General features: G+C 36.7%; 1 protein-coding gene across 4 annotated transcripts; it reads left to right on the forward strand.

The window, feature by feature from the left end:
* Positions 1–230: 230 nt before the first annotated feature.
* Positions 231–22,810, forward strand: LOC121959109 (actin-binding LIM protein 1-like). 4 transcript variants are annotated; one of them, XM_088070095.1, is made up of 21 exons: positions 235–652; positions 6,406–6,549; positions 9,362–9,545; positions 9,641–9,750; positions 10,797–10,923; positions 11,061–11,154; positions 11,465–11,552; positions 11,714–11,769; positions 11,983–12,039; positions 13,536–13,613; positions 14,447–14,614; positions 16,162–16,191; positions 16,318–16,450; positions 16,611–16,700; positions 18,588–18,635; positions 18,982–19,046; positions 19,329–19,374; positions 19,486–19,493; positions 19,679–19,750; positions 21,039–21,119; positions 21,409–22,810. In XM_088070095.1, the coding sequence occupies exons 1-21, from the start codon at positions 337–339 to the stop codon at positions 21,520–21,522; spliced, it is 2,109 nt and encodes a 702-aa protein (XP_087926221.1). In that variant the 5' UTR covers positions 235–336; the 3' UTR covers positions 21,523–22,810. The 4 variants fall into 4 exon arrangements, with proteins under 4 accessions (XP_087926220.1, XP_087926218.1, XP_087926221.1 ...); XM_088070094.1 differs by lacking the exons at positions 14,447–14,614; positions 21,039–21,119; positions 21,409–22,810 and having other exon boundaries at positions 231–652; positions 19,486–19,711; XM_088070092.1 differs by lacking the exons at positions 11,983–12,039; positions 21,039–21,119; positions 21,409–22,810 and having other exon boundaries at positions 234–652; positions 19,486–19,708.
* The last annotated feature ends 1,461 nt before the right edge of the window (positions 22,811–24,271 follow it).

Genomic DNA, 24,271 nt, shown 5'->3' on the forward strand with positions numbered 1-24,271 from the left:
CAGCCTTCCTAAAAGAGTGGCCCATCACTAAGGATGCATCATGTGATGACAAGTCAAAAGTCAGTGGAATGGAGGGAAGGAGGTTACCTGATAGAGAGACTTCCTTGAACTCAGATCCTCTGTTTACCCTGAAGATAAACCCTAAAAATATACCTTCCTTAATCTTCTTAGGGAGTGTGTGGTAGGAGTTAGTCTTGGACCAACTGCCTGATGGACAACACACACACACACACACATGCACATGCACACACACTCGCTGAGTCAGTAACATGCTTAGAGAGCAACGTAATACGTGACATTCAACAGAGGACTTTATAAAATCGTGAGATTTGCTTTATGGTTTCTCACTTGGAGTCGATCTGCAGCCTGGGCTGCACCGCCGAGAGCCTCGACGGCACGAGCATGTCAGGCCTCCTCAACCTCAGCAACCTGGGCAGGATCTGCGGCTCCAGCCACAGCAATGAAATGGTTGTTCTGGACCGGGTGAAGAGGAAGAACTCTGTGAGACGCATGTCAATTATTGAAGATGGGGAAGTTGCAGAGGTCCTCTACCTTATTCCCAAACAGTCAATGATGGAGCAGCTGCCTTTCATCAACCCCAACGAGTACATCCTGTGTGAGAAGCTGGACGGCATACCTGCAGAGATGTCAGGTAATTACCAGTTTACTTCCTTATGCGGTTGCCATGGGTGATAAGTTGTTATTACAATGTATAATTTGGTCGCAAAATGTTTCGTGGATGCATCATATGACATTGATTTTTAACAGGGAAATTCTAAATAATGATGGGATTTCACATATTCTGTCAGCTTTATTTTTGTTCAAAAAGTAGAAATCAAGCTATTAGACAAACCACAGTGTTGCACACGTGTGCGTTTATGTCTGCCAGTCAAGTGGCTTTGATTTTCATCACCACAGTTCTTTATTTCAGTAAATATGAAGGGATTTTATTCAGTCAGACTGAAATACAGGCATGTGAGTAATCCATGATTGTTGCTGACCCTTTGACATTGTCTCAACTCAACTTTATTCATATAGCACTTCTCTTTTACAAATGTGCAGCCTAAATGTGCTTCACACAGCGAAATTAAAACAGCACAGACACATTTAAAAAAAATAACCTTAACAATTATACATAAAGTTTGTAATTCAAGAAAATTTCAACAATAAAAAAACAGAAAAAAATAAATTACAAAAATAGAAGTATATAGTATAAAATTAAATAAACAACAGGGATAAAATAATGTAAAAAACAATGATTAAAACTTAAAATTAAGACTGTAAAATTACTCCAAATTAAAAGCCAGACTAAAAAGATCATTTGACCTCTACACAATCTTTTAGTCAGTCTTATCAATATTGTACTTTTTTTATAAGGTTAAATAACTTTAGACTATGCAGACTGAAGAAGCGTGTGTGCCGTAGGATTGTGGTTCTCAACCAGCCGTCCTTGATAGACTTAAATTTTGTCCACTATTTAATTCACTATAGAAGTGAGATCAATAAGAGTACTAAGAGTGACTACTCTGATCATAGGTTTCACTTCCTTCACGGTTATCTCCTCAACTGTGATCGACAACTTTAGAATTCTGACCTTATTTATATTCAACAGCCACATTTTTTCAGATGATGGCCCTTGAAGAGAAATCTTATCAAATGGGGGATTTGTGATTAATTGTGTATCAATTTAGCACTCCCAGACATGAAAAAGACTGAGATCAACTGCATTAGGAGACAAATCATATTTTCATTTTGCTATTTGCTATTATTTAAAAAAAAAAAAAAAGCATCATATAGGTGAATGTCATCATCATATGTTAAAAGGTTAAAAACTAATGAAGCTTGACAATGACTGTGGTTTATGTAAAAAAACAAAACCCTATATTACTTCAAAATAATACACAACTATGTCAGCTTTTAATGTCTAGGATTCAAATATTCTCTTGCTGGTTGGGGGTCACAAAATGTACTTAATGCCACTCGTACTACTGTGCTCTTTGAGAACACACACACACACACACACACACACACACACACACACACACACACACACACACACACACACACACACACACACACACACACACCCTCCTGCCCTCTGTGTTTTGGACCACCCCCTTCCCTTGGACCAGCAGTCCACTTAGTCCCTCTCCTCATTCTGATCTGCTGCAGTGAGCGCGCTACAGACCAGCACAAACATGAAAGAGAAAGGTAGACATTTTTAAGCATATGTATGTGTGTGTATGTGTGTGTGTGTGTGTGTGTGTGAGAATGTGTGTATTATAGGATAAGAAAGAAATGACGTGTGTCTGCTTGACTTTATGTTTGTCTTTACGTACTCATCATGGTTTATTCTGCAACTTATTATCGAGTGTATTGTTTTGGTTAAATCAGAAAGCCTCTTTATATTTTTGTTCAAAAAAATGAACCATATCACTGTGACATATAGTTATGCTAACTTTATTGCTTTATTTGTATTTTTCAAATTGTCAGCTGTGCTTGCTCTTTTTGGCTTTCTAAGTGAGGTGGCATTTGATTTGATAGGTCAAATAATATTGCTTATGATTTTGTCCTGGATTCTTAAATCCTACACCAAGTATTAATACATTGTATTAAAATGCACAGTGTTATCACAGATCTTGTTAAAAATTCATGTTGTATGTATTCTAATGGCTTTGGTGATATTTTGCTATATGAAAGCTCCGGGATATGTGCATTCTGAAAACATATTACATAATTTTATGCTATACTTCTTATACCTTTTAATCTGTTTTGATTGTCAGACATTTCCCAAACACAGAACTTAATTTGACATTTTTGTCAACTGTGGTTGCCAAGTGGGGAAAAGTGCAGCTGTTACAGCTAGCTGTAGAGCATCATAGTCAGTTAAGATGTGATTTTAAGAATTCTGAATTAAGCAGTGTTTTCACTCTGATTATTCCATTTTGTATCAACAGGGAACTCAATGTTAGTCAGGGTAAAGTTTTGGAAAAATACTCATTTCACTGAACTAGTGACTGTTGAGATAAAAAACCTCCTCATACTGTTTACTGTCCTCAAGAAACTGCTGGTGTTGTTGTATCCAAGTAACTAAGCATTTTTTAAGCAGTAATTTTGAATCAAAGCATGTACACATGCCTTAGTTCCAGGTGCTATTCCAAAATATCTAAATCAAGTCAAGTGCTTTCTAAATGGGATTTGTGAAACTGTGCAGGATCTTTTTTTTTTTTTTTTGCATAGGAAAAATATCCTGGCAATATCAGCGATATTCTGATACAATGACATTATGATATTTCACTAAAAAAAATCTTTGTGCCCAAAAAGCATTCAAGACTGTTGAAAGCACAAAAGATGATTAATAATAATAATAATAATAATAATAATAATAATAATAATAATAACAACAATAAATCAACTTGTTTTAACTTAAAAAAGTTAGTATCCAGGGTGCCCCTAAAATTTCAGCTTGGTTGAATTTGAGAAGATAAGTTAAGGTAATTTTCTAATGATTCAACTTGTCCTCTCAAATTCAACTATTCACAAATAGTTTATTTTTACAGTTATCAACACACATACAGTAGCATGATCAAATAAAGCTTGTAGTCCATATAAAACGTAATTGTATGACCTCATTGTATTATGGCAAAAATTATAGTCCTATGCTTAAGTGGCTCCTACAGTATATAAAGCATAGTTTGCATTTTATTACATTGTACCTCGTATACAATTAGAACGAGTTATATTTAAACATCTACATGAGAAATTCTGAGGACTTAAAATAGATACTCCCTCACTTCTTACACATGTACACACACACACACACACACGGATACACACAGATGCAGATTTTCATAGCTGGAGACAGTGGGTTGTTGTGTGATTAGCTGTCTGTCTCAGGTTTCTCTCCATTTGCTGTCTTTCTAAATCTACCGTTTGCTAATACTTGACACCAGCTCAGCTTCACATTCTGGGAGAGATCAAGAAAGAGCGAAAGACATGACGAACTGTTGAAATATTTCCATGTGAGAGCTCTACACATAAAAATGAAAGCATACAAATAGTATACATAAGCCTATATACAGGATAATACCACACACAGCTGTATATAACCAAGACAATGTAGTATATGGGCTTTTCTTCTCTATGAGTCAAGTTGCAACAAAACAAAACTTTCAAACTTTTCTAATAAAATAATCCAAAGAGTTACTGTGTGATGCTGGCACCACAGCTCTGTCATTCACAAATATCTGAGGCTTTCCAGGACAAAGGCCAGTTTGGCTTGGAGTTTTCAGTGATTGTCTGAGTGCCATGGCTAAAAAAACAGGTTACATTCCCACTAGGATTTGTCAAGTTTGGCAGAAATAATTGATCAGATTTCATTTAATTACTGTCACACAATGTCCTTTTTATTACTTCTATTGGCATGAATAATCTCAGCATTTTTTACAAACAATTTTTTCAACAGATGACTGTAATCAAAGTTTTTCTTTTTTCTTGTGCCGTCATGAAAACGTTTCTATAAATTATTTGTTGTCTCATAATCTTGCTCTAAAGCTTAAGTTTGTAGATATTTGCATGTGTATGCATTTATTTCTAACTTATTAGACTCCGGTAGATAGATGCAGGATGTTATGGATCACTCGTCTTAATCTAATCACTGTCGGCATTATAGCAGCCAGCCAATAGTTGAAGTTAATAATCAGCACAGCACCGAGGGCACTGATTTGTCATCACAACTGTACAATCAGTTACAGTGAGCTTTACATTAACTTTTGGGAAGCATGCTCATGTAATCTAGTTTGTTTCTACATGCATGTTACCATGGTGACAAATCTCTCTTGTTGTGGGGGCAGACTTGGGCCACATACCGATGGTGCCTGACTCAGTTTTCTTGGTATTCACGAGGCTGAGTTTGCAACAGTTTTGAATATTTTTCCAACTGTGTGAGGAAATCTCTCTGTTTGGGTCAAATAAGTTTCGACGCAACTCATGCATCATAGCGCAGCTGCGATGAACATATCTAGCTTGTTATCTTGTTCATAAGAGAATTTGTTTGACTTTTCTGCCAAACTAGATAAAGAAAGATGAAGCTCATGTGTCTATCTATTTTGTATGCTAGGTTTCCACACACAAGGAGACACAGCACTCTCAATGTGCCACATTCTTTCCTCTCTCTCCTCTACTAATCACATTCAAGACCTCTCAAGTAGGCTGTGATTAGATTGTACAGGCATCCACTGCTTCTGCTGCCTTATAACCATTAAAGAGACAGAAGCAGAAGTATTGAGGGTCTTGTTATATTATGAGACTACGTTTGGTATCCAAGCGGCAACACTCTTGTCGAATATTCTCTCTGTTATTGTCGTGAGATCTAATGTGAGAAATAATGGCTTCTTCGTGAGCTCGTCTGTGTGTGTGTGTTTTTGTGCCAAAGCAAAGCATGTCTGTGCATTACGTTCAGTTATGTAAGCACCAACAGGACAATTCTGAGAGACTGTTGTACCGTAATGAACCACTGAAGCAGAAAAGTATAAAACCTGCTGGAAGTATTTGAAAAAGTGTACTTTAAGACCAAATACATGCATAACTAATAGCATTAGCCTTGCTTACTTTGTGTTTTTTTCCTTATTAACAAAGTTTCAAGTTATTTATTTATCAAATGCACAATTACAGAAGCAGTTCTTGCCAATGAAAATCTTCCTTCCAACAATGCAAATTAAATATGTAAAATTAAAACAAATGCCAGCATGTTAACACATTTAAAGGGCAACACCGGTATTTTTCAACCTGGATCCTACTTTTCCATGTTTTGTGTCTAAGTGACTAATGGAAACAACAAATTTTGAAACCGATCTGTTACTGAGAGCACTGCAGCCGGCAGCAGCGAATCCAGCTGCTATGTAGTCACAATTGTGCTCCGTTAGTTGGCTATATGTCCAATAAAATCTGCTTGTTTTTGCCGCTGACAGGCTCAGATTGTTTTTCTCTACAGAGGTCAACCTTTTTGTTTAAGAACATGCTACTTTTTGTTAACTAGAAACAACTCAGAAATTGATATCGCCAAAACAACCAGAGTCCATTTAAATAAATATTATTTTAGTGGTTTTAGAGGAGCACTATTTTCAAATTTGACTTGGTGAATTGGGTGCATAGGGATTCTTGTCTTTGCACATTTACAATTACATAGGGTTACATATGACTGATGCTTCATTCAAGCCTAATAAACTGAGAGTAGCAGGATTTTTTTTAGGAGGAGGCAAAAAGACAGTAGTTTAAAGACCAAGACCAAGACCAGGCTTTTTCAGGCAGTGTAAAATTACATTTTAGATGACATGCTGCAAGGAAAACAATTATAAAGAATTTGTCAAGACTTAACTGATTGATTTATTCCTCCCTCTCCTGCAGTGCTACACGCTCAGGGTGGCTGCCACCCGTGTCCTCCGGGGGGGAAGATGGTCATCCAGTGCTTGAGGTGTGGGGAGCCGTGCAAGGGAGAGGTGCTGCGAGTCCAGACCAGCCACTTCCACATAAAGTGCTTTACCTGCAAAGGTGATTACCATCAATATTACAACTTCTGGACTATCATATTCCATCTCAGTCAGAATAGATTTATAAGCTCAATGGAGAGCCCCCTTTTTGAGTCTTAATTTGGACATTTGGGAGATTTGAGAATCCAATGAACAAAATTCCTCATGTGAGGTGGAGAAGATTTGATGGCTGCCTTAAAAAACACTTTGAAGGAATTCCTGACTTTTGCTCCAAATCACTTCACAAATATAAGGCTGCTCTTTAATATGGATGTCTTTAAGATTTCCTTAATGGATTTGTCTAGTACTAATAAAAAAATGAAATTTTATTTATGTATCACCTTTAAAAACACAGTTTACAAAGTGCTTTGACAAACAAGACAGAAGGGTGGAATTCAGAAAAAGAAGTAAAAAGATAAATTAGTGGCTAAAATAAAAGACAAAGAGAAAAATGTAAATAAATAAATAAAATTAAAAGATGAGTTAAAAGATACATTAAAAAACAAACTTAAAAGACGAGTGGCACTGTTGATTTGAACTTGTGTACTGTTTGATTTTTAATTTGGAATTGATGCTGAAATATTGTTAATCCAGTTAAATTAAAACACATATAAACAATTTTACAAGGAAGCGGTAACACAAGTAACATATGACATTTTAGGTTGCATTACAACATCTTTTCCCACTAATGTTAGTTTAAATTGAGCAGAACTTGCTGGTGAATCATTAGTCAGCCTGCTGGTGCCACAAATTCAATTTATTACACAATATTCTGCGTCTACAATGGACTGTTGTGAGAACCTGTCAGACAGTCATTCAGCGCAGTTACTTTGTTTCGTGGAAAACATATTTCCTCAGCAGGCCATTGTCCACACTAATTGAAACCGACAAGCTTCTCGTGTTGTTGCCCTTTCATCGCATTGTGACGGTGTTTACAGCGCAGAGGACACAAAGAGACTTTCAGAGCAGAGATGCCTGCAGTATTTTAACAGTGGGAAGACCTGGGGATCTGTGGGCTTAACTGAATCAGAATTTACCTCAAAGTGTTTCATTTTGAATGAATGTGAATTGAAATAAGCTGTTTTTGTTTCAGTGATGCATAAAGTTTGATTAAAGTAGGCCTACATTAAATTGTATGGTACAGAAAGAGAGGGAATAATGATTGTCACGTAATAATTATGTGTTATCAGCCTATAATTAAGAGGAATTCCCACTTTATGCATTATGAATCATTTGTTGAATAATTTTTATTAAACAATATCTGGGATCAGAGGAATGCAGGCACATGTTTGTAGGTTTTATTCATACTTAAATAGTTGGGTTTTTTTTAGTAAACTAATGTATATTGTTAGGTAGTCTCAGTGGGACAGGAATAGAGACGCATAAATCTGTCCTTGGCATCTCTCTGCGTTCTGTGGTGGCAGGTTCAGAGGGACAGTGTCGGAAGCGGGTTGCATGGTATCAGATGACCCTGAACAAGCTGGTAGAAAACACTACCTCCCTGTCAGTAACCTGTCAAGCACATAAACACTTCAGAAAGCCTGGCAGAATCACGAGGTCACACAGCCCGAATAGCATTTATCTCATCTCTTTGATGGACTATGTGACGTAGTTGGTGTTAACTTACTAGAATGACAACAGCCTGTAAAAGGCGATAATTAAAAATGTAAACTTAAGTTACTGACCCAAAATACAAAACAAGTGAAAAAAAAAACAGAGCAGGTGTATCAAATATACATCATAAATAAAGAAAAAACTCAAAAAGATAAAATTTTGGAATGAGATCCGGCCGCTACAGAGTCAAAATGTTACTCAATAAAAATTTAAGGTAACAAAGAGATGAGAGCAGTGTGATAATTTGTTTTGCAAAAAGAATTTAGTGCAAAAAGGAAGAGTTTAAGTGAACAAGTTAACTAAATTGTCATGAGTTTGTTTCTTTAAAGCTGCATTAACCCTTTGAAACCTGAGTAAATTAGTTTGATTTCTATCAAAAACACTGGAGGAAGGCAATGAGCAACGAATAAAGAAATGACCCAACAAGGAAAGGGCCTGGAAAAAGTGCTTAAAAAGTTATAATTTTTATTTTTCCATTTTCCAATTTCCATTTTTCATTCAGCAACAAGCTGCCTCTGGACTGCTGAATACCAGCTGGCAGCCTTCCTGTTGTATGTCATTGTGAATGCCAATCTGCACGACCGTGATCCCCAGCTTTGCAGCCTCTCGTACATGGTCCTCCATTAGCGCAATCTGTGGAAAAACAATGGTGAACATTGGATTTGTGCCGAGGTTTTGCCAAATCCAGTCGGAAAAATATTGAAAACTTCTTTTCCTCTGTGAAACTCCTGGAGTGCATCCTCTGTTGTTGTTTAACTGTTGTTATTGACTCTATTTCTGCAATAACTTCACTTATTCCTTTGTTTACTCTGCTAACGTTAGAGTAAGCACTTGTTGCTTCAGAAGCCACCATTACCGTTCTGCCTACATTTCATGTAATTTACTATGGCACAGTCCATGAATGGTTGCTTACGTTGTCAACTATGGTACGGAATCCCTTATTTGCCAAGATTGTCCCTGACAGGTTTGTAATTTCTGGAAACTGTTTAAGGCGGCTGTGTGTCCAGACTGATGCAAAGAGTGAAACAGAATGTTGAGCTCAAGTCATTTGGATGACCTACTGAGGCCAGATGATCACTACAAATGACACCTTTTACATTATCACCCAAAGATTCCCACTGACCCAAAGATCATTTTAAAAAAAATAAAATTGATTGTTGCAGCCTCAGTGTCTCTGTTGTCATCTGTCTCTCCCTGTGTGACTTTGGGTCTGTGTGCAGTGTGCGGCTGTGACCTGGCTCAGAGTGGTTTCTTCATGAAGAACGGAGACTACCTCTGCCCGCTGGACTTCCAAAGGCTTCACGGCACGCTCTGCAACAACTGCGGGGAATTTGTAGAGGGAGAGGTGGTCACAGTCTTGGGGAAGACCTACCACCCAGCCTGCTTTGTGTGCACCAATTGCAAGTAATTGTGAAAAAAAAAAGTTTGGATTTTGGAGGCATATTAACTCTCACATAAGAATTGTGCGATGTACATCTGTCTCTGTCTGTGTTTCTCAGACAGCCTTTTCCTGCCGGGGATTGTGTCACCTTCAGTGGAAGGGATTGTCTGTGTCAGCGCTGTATCCGACCCGTGTCTCCTACTCCTAACGACATCCAGTGTTCCAGTAGTAAGTGCACTCCTGCATGATTTACTCTCTAAGGAAGCCAGGACATTTGATCCACTGTTGACATCAAAAATATTTATTAACAAGGCTTTAAAATAGATCCAAGACTTTGATCCCATGCAGACATAATCAGACAGGGGATTACGCAGTGAACATCAGCCAGCTGTGGCCACAACACTGAGCTGACATTACCTTAAAAATCTGATCATCCTACTGGATCCTCCCAGGTCAATGACTCAGTGCGGACTTAGATATGATAGAACTCAACTCTACATCTCAACTTGACCTTATCTAACGTACAACTATAGATAGAATAAAGATTAGTAGAGGATCCAGACCCATGAAGCCTCTGGGTTAAAATATGTCCTTTTGGAACTGTATGGAAAGATGCTTTTTTAAAAAAATCTACAGTAAACAGCCACTCGAATAGTTCAGTTTATACATGTATATTCCATGGGCGGATTATAAGACAATGATTCCAACGTGCAAAAGGACCAACCACCTCTTCTACATAGGAGCAAGACACACATAGGCATTTTGCATCTCATTGGGGTCATTTTGCCCCTCTCAAAGTTTTTTGAATTTTGCATGTCTGTATTCATTTTGTGTCTTTGTGGTTGTTTCGACCCTTTTCATAGTGATTTTGTATCTCTTTATAGTCATTTTCTGTCTTATTGTGGTTGTTTTGCCCTTGTGGTCATTTTTAATCTCTTTGTAGATATTTTTAGTCTTTTTGTAGTTATTTTGAGTTTCTTTTTAGAGCCTCTTGGTGGTTGTTGTCTCTTTGTGCCTCTTTACAGCTGTTTTGCATTTCTTTGTGTGTCCTTGTGCTAGTCGTGTTATGTTTCTTTGTGGTTATTTTGAGTGTCTTTGTACACAGAGGTCAGGGGGGCCCCTGCGGCCTGTGCCCTGTAGGCCTATTAAGTAATCCAAAAATAATTAAGAAGAACAGAAAAAATGCATATATATATATATATGTGTGTGTGTGTGTGTGTGTGTGTGTGTGTGTGTGTGTGTGTGTGTGTGTGTGTGTGTGTGTGTGTTCTCAGACTGCTCTGGCTGTGGCAGAGACATCAAGAATGGCCAGGCTCTATTAGCGCTGGGTGGCCAGTGGCACCTCGGCTGCTTCAAGTGTAAAGCCTGCAGAAAAGTGCTGAGCGGAGAATACATCAGCAAGTAAACACAAATCTCTCACTCTAAATTATTTCTGTGTCTATTTCCTAACAATAAAGAAATGATGTTAGCACCTATCACAGTTACAACTGAAAAAACACAGAAAAATGTGTTTTTTAATCAAGTGTTTTATCTTTCAGGGATGGTGTTCCGTATTGTGAGAGGGACTACCAGATTCAATTTGGGGTACAATGTGAAGCATGTCAGAAGTTTATTACTGGAAAAGTCTTAGAGGTGAGAAATCTGTACTGTCAGTGAAGAGTAAGCTCTTGATTGCATCTGTTTTGACATTGCTTGTAACTTCATACATTGTGTAATACCTATTGTGACTAATATGACTTGATGGTTGCTGGCTCTGACACATTTGTGATGATAGCAGCAAAAACACTGAGCTGATAATTAAATGCATTAAATAGTTTCAGGAGATCTTTTGAAGCAGGTCTCCAAATCCAAAAAGGTTAAGAGTTTGAGTAATATGTGTTACTTCTTTTTCTCTGTAATTTGTCTAACTCTATGCTCTTTCCTTTCTCATCATCTGCTATAGGCAGGGGAGAAACATTATCACCCCAGCTGCGCAAGATGTAGCCGATGTAACAAAATGTTCACAGAAGGTGAAGAAATGTATCTGCAAGGTCAGTGTGAGAAAGTACTTTTATGTGGATGTACATGCATTTATGGTGAGAATATTGCATGTGTTTGTTTAATGGAATCTAAATGTTCAGTGTGTCAGCTGTTTTCTGTTCACTGCTAAACTGTGTATTTCTTTTGACATGTGGTCATTTTGCCATTGCAGGATCAACAGTTTGGCATCCGGACTGCAGAGACAGCAGAACTGAGGATACTTACATGGTAAGACCTCTTTAACTTAGCACTCAACTTTGTTTCTATGAGTGACATGTCATTTAATGTTTCTTATAGGCAATATGCAACCCAAGACATGACATGACGTAATGTATTCACATAACTTCTTATAATACCTGTACATATCCAGCTCTTCTATGCTGTTTCTAGGAGGATGCGAGTTTAATATGCGCTATCCTTACACTATCTCTTGCTTCCCAGGTCGGCAGACCAAAAACACCTTCTCTTGCTTACTTTTTCCCTCAACATGAACTGAAGGTTAATACCGTGAGCGGGCTCGCCACTTGTACTGATGGTTTTCTAGAGTGAGCAGGCTGTAATCTCATGTCTTGAGATTAACTGCACTCTGCTTATTTCACATGCAGCACTTTTCTCACCAGGCTGGCCAAGTAGATCTTATATGCTAATTCACGTAAGCGAAAAGAAGACACTTTTAAGACAAGATTCCTTGTTTTAGTTTGATATTCTTGCATCTAAATATTATTAAGAGGACATTTTAATTCGAGGAGCACCTGCACAGTATACAGTATATGTAATTGTTACATTTAATAGAAATAGCAGGGGCGGACTAGGGGGGTGGCTAATAGAGCTCCACCCCCAAATGTTTTTTTACAAAAGCCCTGAATCTTTTAGGTTTTGAAAATACCTTCAACTTTGTGTAATTCTTATAAAAATATATATGCCCATGTTGGTGATTGTAATATGCTGTTTTTTGTCAGCCTAATATTTTATTCAGAGTATTGAACATTTACTTAGTATTGTTGGTACCGGATCCTTGATTTGCAATAAGAGCGGCACAGATTATTGTGAAATTTGTTGACTCAACATTAATATTGTGAACTCTACTCCTGTGAAATATCACACAAAAAGGGTTCAAGATTAGTAATGCTTCTTATGGCAATACCCTAACTATGGAATGTAACTAAAAAAAACAAAACAAAAAAACCTAAATCAGCAGCATTAGACAAGTTCTGCCTCTTTTAGTTAACAGGGTGAAAATTAGTCATATTCAACATTTGTTGTGATATGGTTTCAGAATGATGACTAAATATAATATAATATAATAACATATCATATCATATATTATCAACGTAATATTAAAATTAGTACTATATGATATAGACTCTCCAGGATTATTTTTTCCTTTCCAACTATCATGTTTTCTCCAATGATGTACTGATTTTTAGGCATTCTATCATCTCAGATGGTTTGAAAAATAGTGCATATAGCTGCTGTAAATAGAGGGGAAAAAAATTTACCTGGGGGAGGATGCCCCTTGACCTGCCTAGGTTTTGGCTTAGCCCCCAATGTTTACAATGTCTGGCTCCGCCCCTGCATATAACACTTTAAAAACAAGTTAACTGTAGCAAATAAAAAATTTCACTGTTGACTTTGATGCATGCTTCGCTGTGTTATTTCTTGTCATGCACTAGTACCTTCACAAACAGTAATATACACCTAGTACTATGCAAAACAACAGTCTGGCTGATATCATTATTTGGTCAAAATAAAGCCTATTACAATGTGGAAAAGTGCACATAAACTGCATGATGCCCGTCCCACACTGCACACTGCTACATTTTAATGCTTGCTTTTACCCACGAATGACAGGGAAACTAGACCAGATGTGAGGACCAAGTTGTGTGTGTAGTGACGAGGCATTGAGAGAAAACAACAGAGGCTGTTTACCAACACCTGAGCTGAAGCAGGAAGTGATGTCAGATTAACCTAGCTGTTTTTTTTTTCTCCTGTAGGCCACTAGATCATCCTCTGAAAGCTCCTGTTCAAGGCCGGGCTCGTGCACGCCGGGGAGTCCTGGTCGGACCATCTGTGTAAGTTGGTGACAACATCACCACCTTCCATGGTGCACGATTCACCGTGGTTTGATTTACATTTCATTTATCCTTTATTTATACAGGGGAGTCGCATGGACAAAGTGTCTCTCTTGCAAGATGTTTCTTTTTGTAAATGAAGGCAAACATTTAGAATTTAGAACTTAAAATAGCCAATGTGGAAAACATGAAAAAAATCTTAAAATCAATCTGTAAACATACATGTATATATACTGCATATATATTTTAACTTAACCTTGACTGATCGGAACTAGTTTCTATCTTGTCAGAGATAAACGGGATTTCAATTGTGGTTGAATGATAAAGAGCCTTTAGATTTTCAAGTCAACCACATATTGAAAAAGATAAACAGGAATTTAGATTTATCTGCTCAATCAATTTGAATTCATTGGCAATTCAGATTGAGATTGATTATAAATACAACCTGGCGCTTTCGGTGTCCTCCATCCAGTGTATTACTGTTCATAGATTGTTGGTTTGTTGTGTAAAAGAAATAAACTTTAATCCCAACAAAACACCTCAACATATGAGCCAAAAACTATTTACCTTTTTTATACTTGAAAGCCTGAGAAATAATTGATATAGTGAAGCAGAAACGGGCCGCAGATTATAATGCTAATCTCTCTCCATGTGCCAAAGACAGACTATTGTGGTGTTGTAGGATTAAAGTTTCATTCCTCCCTGAAGTCATGTAATAAGCAGCCTTTGACCTTTCACCTGACGTAACTCATGCCGTCTGCTCCCTCTATCTCCCAACCTCTGTGTGCCTCCTCATCCTCCATCCTTCCCTATCCTCCCTGTCCTGGTCCCAGGCAAAAGTAGATAACGAGATCATTGATTACCGAGACTTAGCAGCCATTCCCAGAGTCAAGGCTATATATGACATAGAGCATCCTGATATGATATCTTATAAGTCTGTGAACGACAACTCCTCTACTTTGGACAAAGGAAAGAGACAGGACAGGCAAAGCCCTGCAGAGGTAACCTCATTCAATGCTCTGAGTTCTATGCGGTGACATGTTTGTGTTTCATTGTTTTGGTGTTTTTTTCTTGGTTTGATTCATGAGTCAAACCAAGTGAGGTCTTGTTTGGTTGTTCTGATATTTTGTTGTTCTAAAATTTGTCTGTTTTGTGCAAAATGCAAAGACATTTACTGTGAAAAATTGTGAAATGTGTGTTTTTGGACAATAGTGCTTCTACATTAACAAAACACTTTGAATACCAAGTCTAAGTCAAGATTTAGGCAGATATACAGGATTCTATGAAAGCCCATTTCTGCCAGTGTTATGAGAAAAAAAGATCCTGTATATCATTATAATGAAACACTTTCTCGAAATAATGACTTAGTATCTCAAAATTAATGAGAAACTTTATCAAAATGATGACATATCTCAAAATAATGAGAAACAATCTCAAGTCATTATTTCGAGAAAGTTCCTCATTATTTTTAAATATAGGGTCATTTTGTGAGATACAATGTCAATGTTTTGTGGGACTAAGTCATTTTTTAGATACTATACCATTTTGCCATACTAAGGCAGTATTTTTTCAGTATTTTCTTCTTTCTTATAGTCACTGTTTTGAGATATTGAGTCATTTTATGATACTGAGTCATTGTTTTGAGAAAGTAAGGAATTATTTGAGATGGTAAGTCCTTTATTGTGATACAAAGTAATTATTTGGAGATAATGAGTCATTATTTTGAGGTACTAAGTCTTTTTTTGCAATACTAAGCCATTATTGTTAGATACTAAGACATTATTTTTGTAATACGTAGTCATTGTTATGAGATACAAAGTCATTATTTTGAAATACTAAGGCATTATTTTTGCAATATACTTATTCATTTTCTTGAGAAATCATGTCATTATTTTGAGATTCTAAGTCTAAGGAATTGTTTCGGGATACCATGTAAAAAAAATTTAAATACTAAGTCATTGTTTTGAGGTACTGAGTCGTTTTGTCAAGACAGTTTCTCATTATAATGACTCACAAGATCTTTTTTGTCATCACATTGGCAGAAAAATGGCTTCCAACTTATCCTTCTCTTTACTTATATTTGGCATTTTTAAGAATTTGGCAGATAAAATACAACTGCGGAATGTTTGCATACTTAATCAGGAGTCAATTGATAAAACAACAAAGGGAGTTTGTTGCTATTTACAGTGTCTTTGAGCACGTATTAATGATCTATGCCCAGCCACATACAGTAATTGGCTAAAAGTACCTTTGTAATAAACCATGTCATTTCCTACTTTTCACTTCTGTCTTAATACGAAAACATCTATAACAAGTTTGGGGATTTTTCAAATTCAGCTTCAGGATTAAGGAACTGATAACATTTTACATGTATTTCTTTTGTAACACATTTTACATGTTGCATAGTGTTCCATAGTTAGAAAAGCTTTTCTTTTTCATGTTACACAAGTGTGGAGATACAAGGTTTTCATGTAAAATATCAACAGTGTATGTTGTGTTTCTCTCTCTCTTACACATTTATTTTTCTTCTTCTGTCATTCTAATTTAGTCACCAGGAAACGTATCTGAAACCACAGAGGTAAATATCAGTGTTATAAGCCAGACCAATATTAAAGTCATGCAAACATACTTATTTAACACTTATTATCACTGATTATTCGTGATTGGTTGTGCATTTCACACTGGTTTTGTGTCATCTTTCAAGGAGAGTCTAGAAGTAAGAAATAGCATACCAAAATCTTCAAGCCATGGATATTTTGGAGTTCATGCAACGTACAATCGTCACAGCTACACTCCAAGTCTGTCCAGATCACCACAACACTTTCACCGCCCAGCAGGTGAGAAAAGTGCACAAAAGTAAAATGATCTCACTCTTCTTATCACCTTTGTAAAGATATTAGCATCCCTCTGCTCACTATTTCTTTGTTTTACCACCTTCCCTTATCTCTTCTGCCTCCACAACACCTTCTTTCACTTCTTTCCTGGAATACCAAACAGAAGTGATGCTTTCTCCCTCTTTATTCTCTGGTAACAATGACACACGCCCCACTTCCCCTTTATATCACCACTTACTCCCTCAAACCAAAGGTAAGGACCCCTGCTCTTCTGCCTCGCTTTTCTGCATCCTTTCTCCCCTCCTGGTATCACCTTGCCTTTGTTATCTTTTTTATTACCCATCAAACACATTAATTTAAAGAGTAACTAAATCCCCTACTTTTTGCTTGAGTGCCTCCCTGAAATGTGAAAGAATTCTCAAAAATGGGCAGGGCTGGGAGGGGGGCTAAGATACACCCAGTCACACAATCCTGCAGCCTCTCGATCCACAGTGCCTTTCTGCCACCCCTACACTAACACAAGAAGTCAGTTGGTACCTGATCCTGCTACCAGGGTCAGCCAATTGCAAAACTGAATTGCAATAGCCAGGTTTCAACCTTTAGAGGGCAGTCACTGTACATATTTATAACATTATATGTAGAATTTTAATACTGTGCTCTAATGTCAAGAGTTGGACCAATCAATCAACAGCACTACTAAATGCTAGTATATATTGCCTTTCAACTGAAAAAGTTTGGGGGGTTAGTTACTCTTTTTAGGCAACATTTTATGCTGCTGGGACTGTGGTATGTGCAATGGTAAAATAAGAATTCCTATCTGAATGCCTGAATTACTAAAAACAAAGTGGCTTAAGGGTTGGAGTTGGAATTTATGGAGAGGTTGGCACAGAGATGCAAATCACTTTATTGTGAGAAACACTGAGACATCTAGAGGTCATTGTTCAGAGTCAATCACCCACTCAGACCCTTTACATCAAATTACATCTTACTACAGTTAGTTCCCCAGACACAGCTATCTTTAACCATTTTACATATTTAATGTAACCATCCTTTCCTGTCGTTCTGCCACCTCACCCAACCCCCCCAAATTTATTCTTCTGGGAAAAACAATCCTTTATGTAAATCTAGGTCACAGTAGGTATTTTTAAAAATAGTTTGATTGATTAAATAAGTAAATATTCTTGTGCTTGTTCCAGACTTCACTCGCACAATCCTCTGCAGCTGTGCCTATTTATAGCAGACCTGTGAAATTTTTTATCGTTTTATAAAGTGTGTGTGTGTGTGTGTGTGTGTGTGTGTGTGTGTGTGTGTGTGTGTGTGTGTGTGTGTGTGTGTATGAAATATGACAAGCTTTGACCTTTGACCAGTAATCACTGGCATGTGTTTTTAGCTGGAACTGACCATTACTTACAACCCACTTACAATCCACACAGCCTTGATTTCTGTATAGTGAGCGTTGCCTTATTTTGTTGAGTCAGAGTGTTTATGTTCAGTTGATTTGAGACATTAAATTCTTAAAATGATTTTGATAATCATTTCTGAAACTCCACTATTACATAAAATTAAACTGTATTTAAAGGTATATTATGCAGGAGTGTCGATTACTGTTTGTACACCCCAGATTCACTCTCGTTTGGTGTTTCACCCTGCTGTATTTACTTTTTTTTTTTTTTTCGGTGCTGTGTGTCTTGGATGCCTTCTGTGCTGCTCACAATCTGGCACCTGGTCGCTATCTTTTTATAAAGTCCCGACCTCACTGGAGCGCTATGGGGGGACTGCATAGTGTACCTAGTGAAAACTTGCGTAATTGTAGGTGTGCTGTACGCTCATTGTGGCATCACCTTTTTTGTCGTTGGTTTTTTTTTTTGATAAGTGATGTAAAGGTCACTACAATTATTGTACATGCAATCAGACTTTCTGGGATTTTTTGAGTAAGTATATTGCATGTGCAGATGCTTTTACATTGATTGAGGTCTCAGTCTTCTTTCTGAGAAAGTTGATCAAACCAAATAAATATATAAAAATATGTGATTTAAAAAACAATAATTAATGTTATTAATTATTTATTTATTAATTTGGTTCTGTTGTGTGAGTTTTGTGGATTAAATTATCTGCTAACACTGCATCTTTTCTGTCCTAGATGAAGGCTTCAACATGTACAGGAGGCCTCCAATTTATAAACAGCAAGGTACAATATGACCTTTCCTTCTTTTATACAACATTTCAAAAAGTTAATTTTAATGCTGCAGCTAAATATTACATTTAAAGCTTCTGATTGCTATTTTAGTTCTGTTCTTTTAAAATATTGTGTTTGTATTGTTGCACATCTCTAGAACATTTATCTATTCACTTGTCTGAACTATACTTATGCAACTGTGTTGTAAATATAAAATTAGTGCAGTACTGAGAAGTCAGTTTTAGAGAACAATTAGCAAAAGGCTAAGAAAAGCCTGATCTGACTTGGGCAAAGAGCCAAGTCTGACTGTACGTCACCTCTGATGAGCTAATCTGTCTGCTGTTGCACTTTCACACAGATCCAAAAACCTCTTCATCCCAAACAGCCTCTTTGCCTGGATATGGTCGCAATGGCCTTCATCCGGTAAGAGCATTATCACTGATACCTCTCTTCAGCATTATTTTGTAAAGCGATTTAGTGGCATCTCTTTGATTCACTGGACTGAATCTAGTGCAAAAACACATGTTTATATTTCACTTCCCATTTAGAATATGATACATTGGTGTTACAGAATAGTCAAATGCTTTTTATTGCTTTGTTTTTTATAGGGAGCTCCAGAAAAACTCTCAAAAAAACTTAATAAGGTTTGTCCATCTTACTGCACTTCAACAGAAATGATGTTTCCTGTTCTTTCTTTTTATTAAGCCACGCTCAGCTGACTTCTCCCAATACAGCAGCGAAAGATTCAGAGGTATGTAGATAGACATATATTATTTTTAATCACTACAGTATTACATCAATGCCTAATTCTTTGGAAATTAATTTGTGTTGCTTGTTCTTTATCTTTTTTCCTGCCTTTCAGACTACAAGGTATGTGAAAAGAACTTTTTGTGATCTTGAATCCTCACCCTGTTTGGTTTAATGCATTTTCAAAGAACTGACCTCAACTCACTTTCTGCATGAGCATGTTTTATTAAGTATGCATTAAACTATTCAACAAGTGATTAATTCCGCCGTGACATTTTCCCATTGCACGTGTTTGCTTCATTCTGTAGCTCCATGACGGTCAACATCCATTAGCACGAATGGACAGAGGAGTGTCTATGCCTAATTTATTGGAACCAAAAGCAAGTATTGTTATTTTATATCCATGTGTACTAGAGGAGAGTTTTCACAGCCCTGATGCCAGAATGAAATGTTGTTATTGTACGTTTCTGTCTTTAATGAGAGTTTGTGACATTCCCAACTGTGTTCGTAACAACCAAACTGGGTATTTTAAGCCAAAATATGATGTTTTCCTCATCTAACCAATAAGTTTTTGTGCCTAAACCTAAGCCCCAGGGTTCATGTGGTCATGGAAAACCTGGAAAATTCATTGAATGTCACAATCTTGTATTCCATGACTTTCAGGCCTGGAATACAAGATTGTGGAAGTCCATGAGTCAGTAAAAGGGTTTTGAAAAAGTAAAAAAATTAATTGTTGCAGTCCTCTTCTGTGGATAAGCTAAATATAATGGCCAATTTATATTCTGTTGCTCTTGATATAATGTACCTCTGATATGTGTGTGCCAGTTAGCTGGAGTTTTGTTGCTATGACAGCGTGTTTTAACATGTAAGATCATGAATCCCAAAGTTTCTACACCTATGCTATGCCCCACTCCTAAGTTTAAATTGTAAAATATGTCTGAGATAAAACAATGTTTGTTTTATACATTGTGAATGGTAATTGGAATTTAATTATGGGTCCATGAAAGTTTGAAATTTCATCAATGAACATGTATGGGAACCCTGAAACCCACATTAACCACAGCATCGTCACAACATGAAAATCAAAACATAAAAATTCAACATATCTGCTACATATGAAATGTACATGTGTAACATATCCTTGGTTTTCTAGAAATGTATAATTCCAGCATTTATTCTGGGGATCTGGTTGGTTTTCATTGCAAAGCACCTTTAAAAGACTGCATGCAAGAATAACTGTGATACAAATGACAGCATGCATGTGACAAGGACAATGTCATTATCATCCTTCCTTTGTAATGCGAGATGATATAGTGAGTCTTTTGACAAAGGCTCATAAAAGCAGGATCATATTGTTTTCCTTGAAGGCTGAAGCAATGGTACTATAGACTACTATGCCTGGTAATTGTGAGATGGTTATACAGGATGCATATATGGATGGTACGCTGTGTTCTTACTCTATCTCTTAGCTCAGCAGCTCGGAAGAGGATTAGGGCCACATGTAAAAAAAAAAAAGTCAAAATTCTGACTTTAAACTCAGAACACAAACACAGTTTTCACATGTGGCCTTAATCTTCTTCCATAGCATAACTCATGATGTAGCATACACAAGACTGTATTTAGGTGTAGCATTATAAAGCACTCTCAACCAGTCTTTGTTTTCTGAAGGTCTACCCATATGAACTGCTCGCAGTCACCAGTAGAGGACGAGCGAAACTTCCCAAGGATGTCGACAGAACAAGACTTGAGGTACAGTAATATATTTTTACACAGCTAAACGGACTGCTTTCAGAAAATGTTTTAAATATTACATTTTTTAAATGAATGTGATATCTTGCGTAAAATACGTCACATACCATAATTAAAACAGGATGCTGGTAAATTCCTTGACAATTGCTTTTCCTTAAAAATAAGATGACATTTTATCTCAGTCAAACCTACTGTATGACTGTTTTTTTAGAATAAGAAATGCACCAAACAGATACACTTTGCAGCTTTTTTGCGGTTCTCTTTAGTGTGTCCTGCTTTGCCTTTGCAGCGTCACCTTTCTCCGGATTCATTCTTTGAGGTCTTTGGCATGGAGATTCAAGAGTTTGACGTACTTCCACTGTGGAAACGTAATGACATGAAGAAGAGGGCAAATCTCTTCTAAATTCTGCCTAATGCCCATTTTAAATTACTAATAATATGTAGTGGGCTACATTTTATGTTCTGATGACCCCTTTGTGTTTATTTCTTTGCATCTGACACAAACATTAGGGGTTAAGTTTAGGGTTTCTTTTTGCCTGAAAACTGGATACAACATTGATTTTCCAGTTAGTTTCTGTAGGCTAATGTAATGAATGTTTAAATGTAATACCTCAAAGCAGACATGAACATGAGAACTCAACTTACTATAGTCTTTGCTAATAGATAGCTCTTATTATTTTGTTTTTCCTAAGTCAGCCCCATTTCCTCAAAAGTAACATTCACATTGGACAATTCAGCTGTAACAACTGATGTCTATTCATTGTAAAAAAAAATAAATATTAAAAAAAAAAAAGTATAAAGAGAGTCTTTGATTCAAGAGACCAAAATGTTTCAAACTGACAATTCATGTTGACCTTTGTGGCATTTACCAATGCAGATAATCCTTCTGTCAGGCTACCTAAGCTAGATTTAACCCCTAAGATATAAACTGGTTAAACTTTTAACAATGTGCTGCTGTGATGTTATTATTGACTCTTGGTTGCACCAGATCAGCAAAATGCTCATTTATATCATTCAGGAGTATTTGTGTAAAATCATATGATCATTGACACCATCTTTGAGGGGAACTAATGTTTTATTCCTAAAATATCTGCACTTGGTTACTGCAAGATGGGTAAAAGTGAGATACATTAATGAAGCAGTTTAAAATTAAATGACAAGAATGTATCATCATTTATGAGAAAAGTATGCATTTGTCTAGTTGACTGCTGAAAATGAAAGAGTTGTTGGTTTTAGATTACAGTTTGAGATGGGTTAGGGTATTAATGGTGTTTAAAGTCTAAGGCATTAGTGTCTAAAATGGCTGTGAAGCTGGTTAAAGTTAGGTTGTAATGAAAAGCTTTTGTAGATAAATATTATTCTCTCTCTAAATAATGTAATGATACCTGATGTATGGCGCAGTGATTGTTATTAATGTGTAATTTTGGTAAACTCATCCCTGCTGTCATTGTCACTTCTGTATGATATTATATTTTTGTCACTCTTGATTCTCACTTTGTTGTCTCCAAATGTTGAAGCAGCCAAGATTTGAGAACTGTGTATTTATGTCACAAAATTATCATTGAAATGTTCTTTATTGGAATAATTAAATGTTTCCCCCTGACTTATTACTGTATGTGTAAATACCCTCACACTGCAGTCCCAGCACATCACCTCAAGCGCCCTAAATAAAATCTTGCACTTCTTACAAACTGAGTTAATTAATGCCTCTTTATGGACAGAGTGAATGAGGTTGTGTTTGCAAGGGCGTAGGTTTAGTTTCCAAACTGGGGGACACACATATGAAATAGGAGGTTTGGGGGTCATCCACTGGTGAATTTTGAGCGTCAAACGCCTAATTTTCTGCATTCTGGTGATTTTTAATGCTTTTTGGCTTTTCTGCAGAAGTATCTGGAATATATGTATTTATTCTGGCTCAGTTTGGAAAATGAAAGAATATGAGACTTCAGTGAATCTGCTCACAATGACAGACATTCTGTGTCTGCTTTAATACACTCTTCAGACATGATAAGTTCTCAATCTGTGCAGTACGCATGTCTTTAATATGCAGATTTCAGCCAGAATCAGTGTTGAATACATTACTCAAAATATCATCTTGACGATGATGTAGTTGAAATTCTAATTACTACCCGACTTTTCTATCTACCTTTCAAAATCAAGAGACAGAAGGCTCAGTTTAAGAGAATAATTATGTTTATCGTGATTATGGAAGAATGCAAGCAAACCAGTCAAACCAAAGTATGTCAGTTTCCACACTCACTTGCATCAGTAGTTGTAATATTCTTCCAAAAATTTTAACAACATCCTGCCAAATTTCCATGATTTTAATAGTGTAATAAGATAAACTGACTATTGGTATGGAATAAATGTAGTCATTTGAGTTTCTAGTGTGACTACTAAGTTTTGATAAGTCAGGTGGTGTACCAGTACCCGGCAAAGCATGACATTTTCCTCACATTCCAACGTCAAGCAACAGATATTTTCTCTCATAAAGCCAGCCATGTGGTAGGGAAAAAATTGCAAAATTCCCTGACTTAACTTCACCTGCTATCTATCACTCATACATTCCTATTTGATTTGGCTCAGACGTATTTGTACAACATGTTTTCCGTCTCTAAACGTGAGTCAGTCTTGGACCCAGCCATTGGAAATTTAAGACCAACAGATGGTGCTCTGGAGCCTGGAATCAAAGCATCACTTTAGCTTTGCTTTCCATGTTTAAAGTGAACATTTGCCAGGTTTTGCGTAAGCTTGTATTTGAGCAGTATGTTTCTTTTTCTTTTCTTGCAACTATCACAATGACATGCAGTAGTAGTAGCAGTAGTAGTAGTAGTAGTAGCAGTATAAAAATAGCCTCCAAACAACAAGACAGATAGGAAAATGTAACCAAATTAAATAATCATAAGTGTATTATGTGCATGCTTTTCTTCTGTTATTTAATGATCACTCAAGTCTATTAAATTCATCAATTCTATGTGCGATCTGCAAGAGTAAAATGTTAGTGTCAGTGTTTTCCCATGTTTGTGAAAGAAAATGCATCAATTTCCTCAGGGTTCAAAGGTATAAATACTTTGTGAAACGCAACTGAAAGCAGCATAAGAAATGTGATGTTGCTCCAGGTCACACCCTTTTTCAAAATAGTTAATGCAGAT

Source organism: Plectropomus leopardus, chromosome 19 (genome assembly GCF_026936395.1).
Source record: "Plectropomus leopardus strain MGB_pleo_1.0 chromosome 19, ASM2693639v1, whole genome shotgun sequence".
NCBI classification, from domain to species: Eukaryota; Metazoa; Chordata; class Actinopteri; order Perciformes; family Serranidae; genus Plectropomus; species Plectropomus leopardus.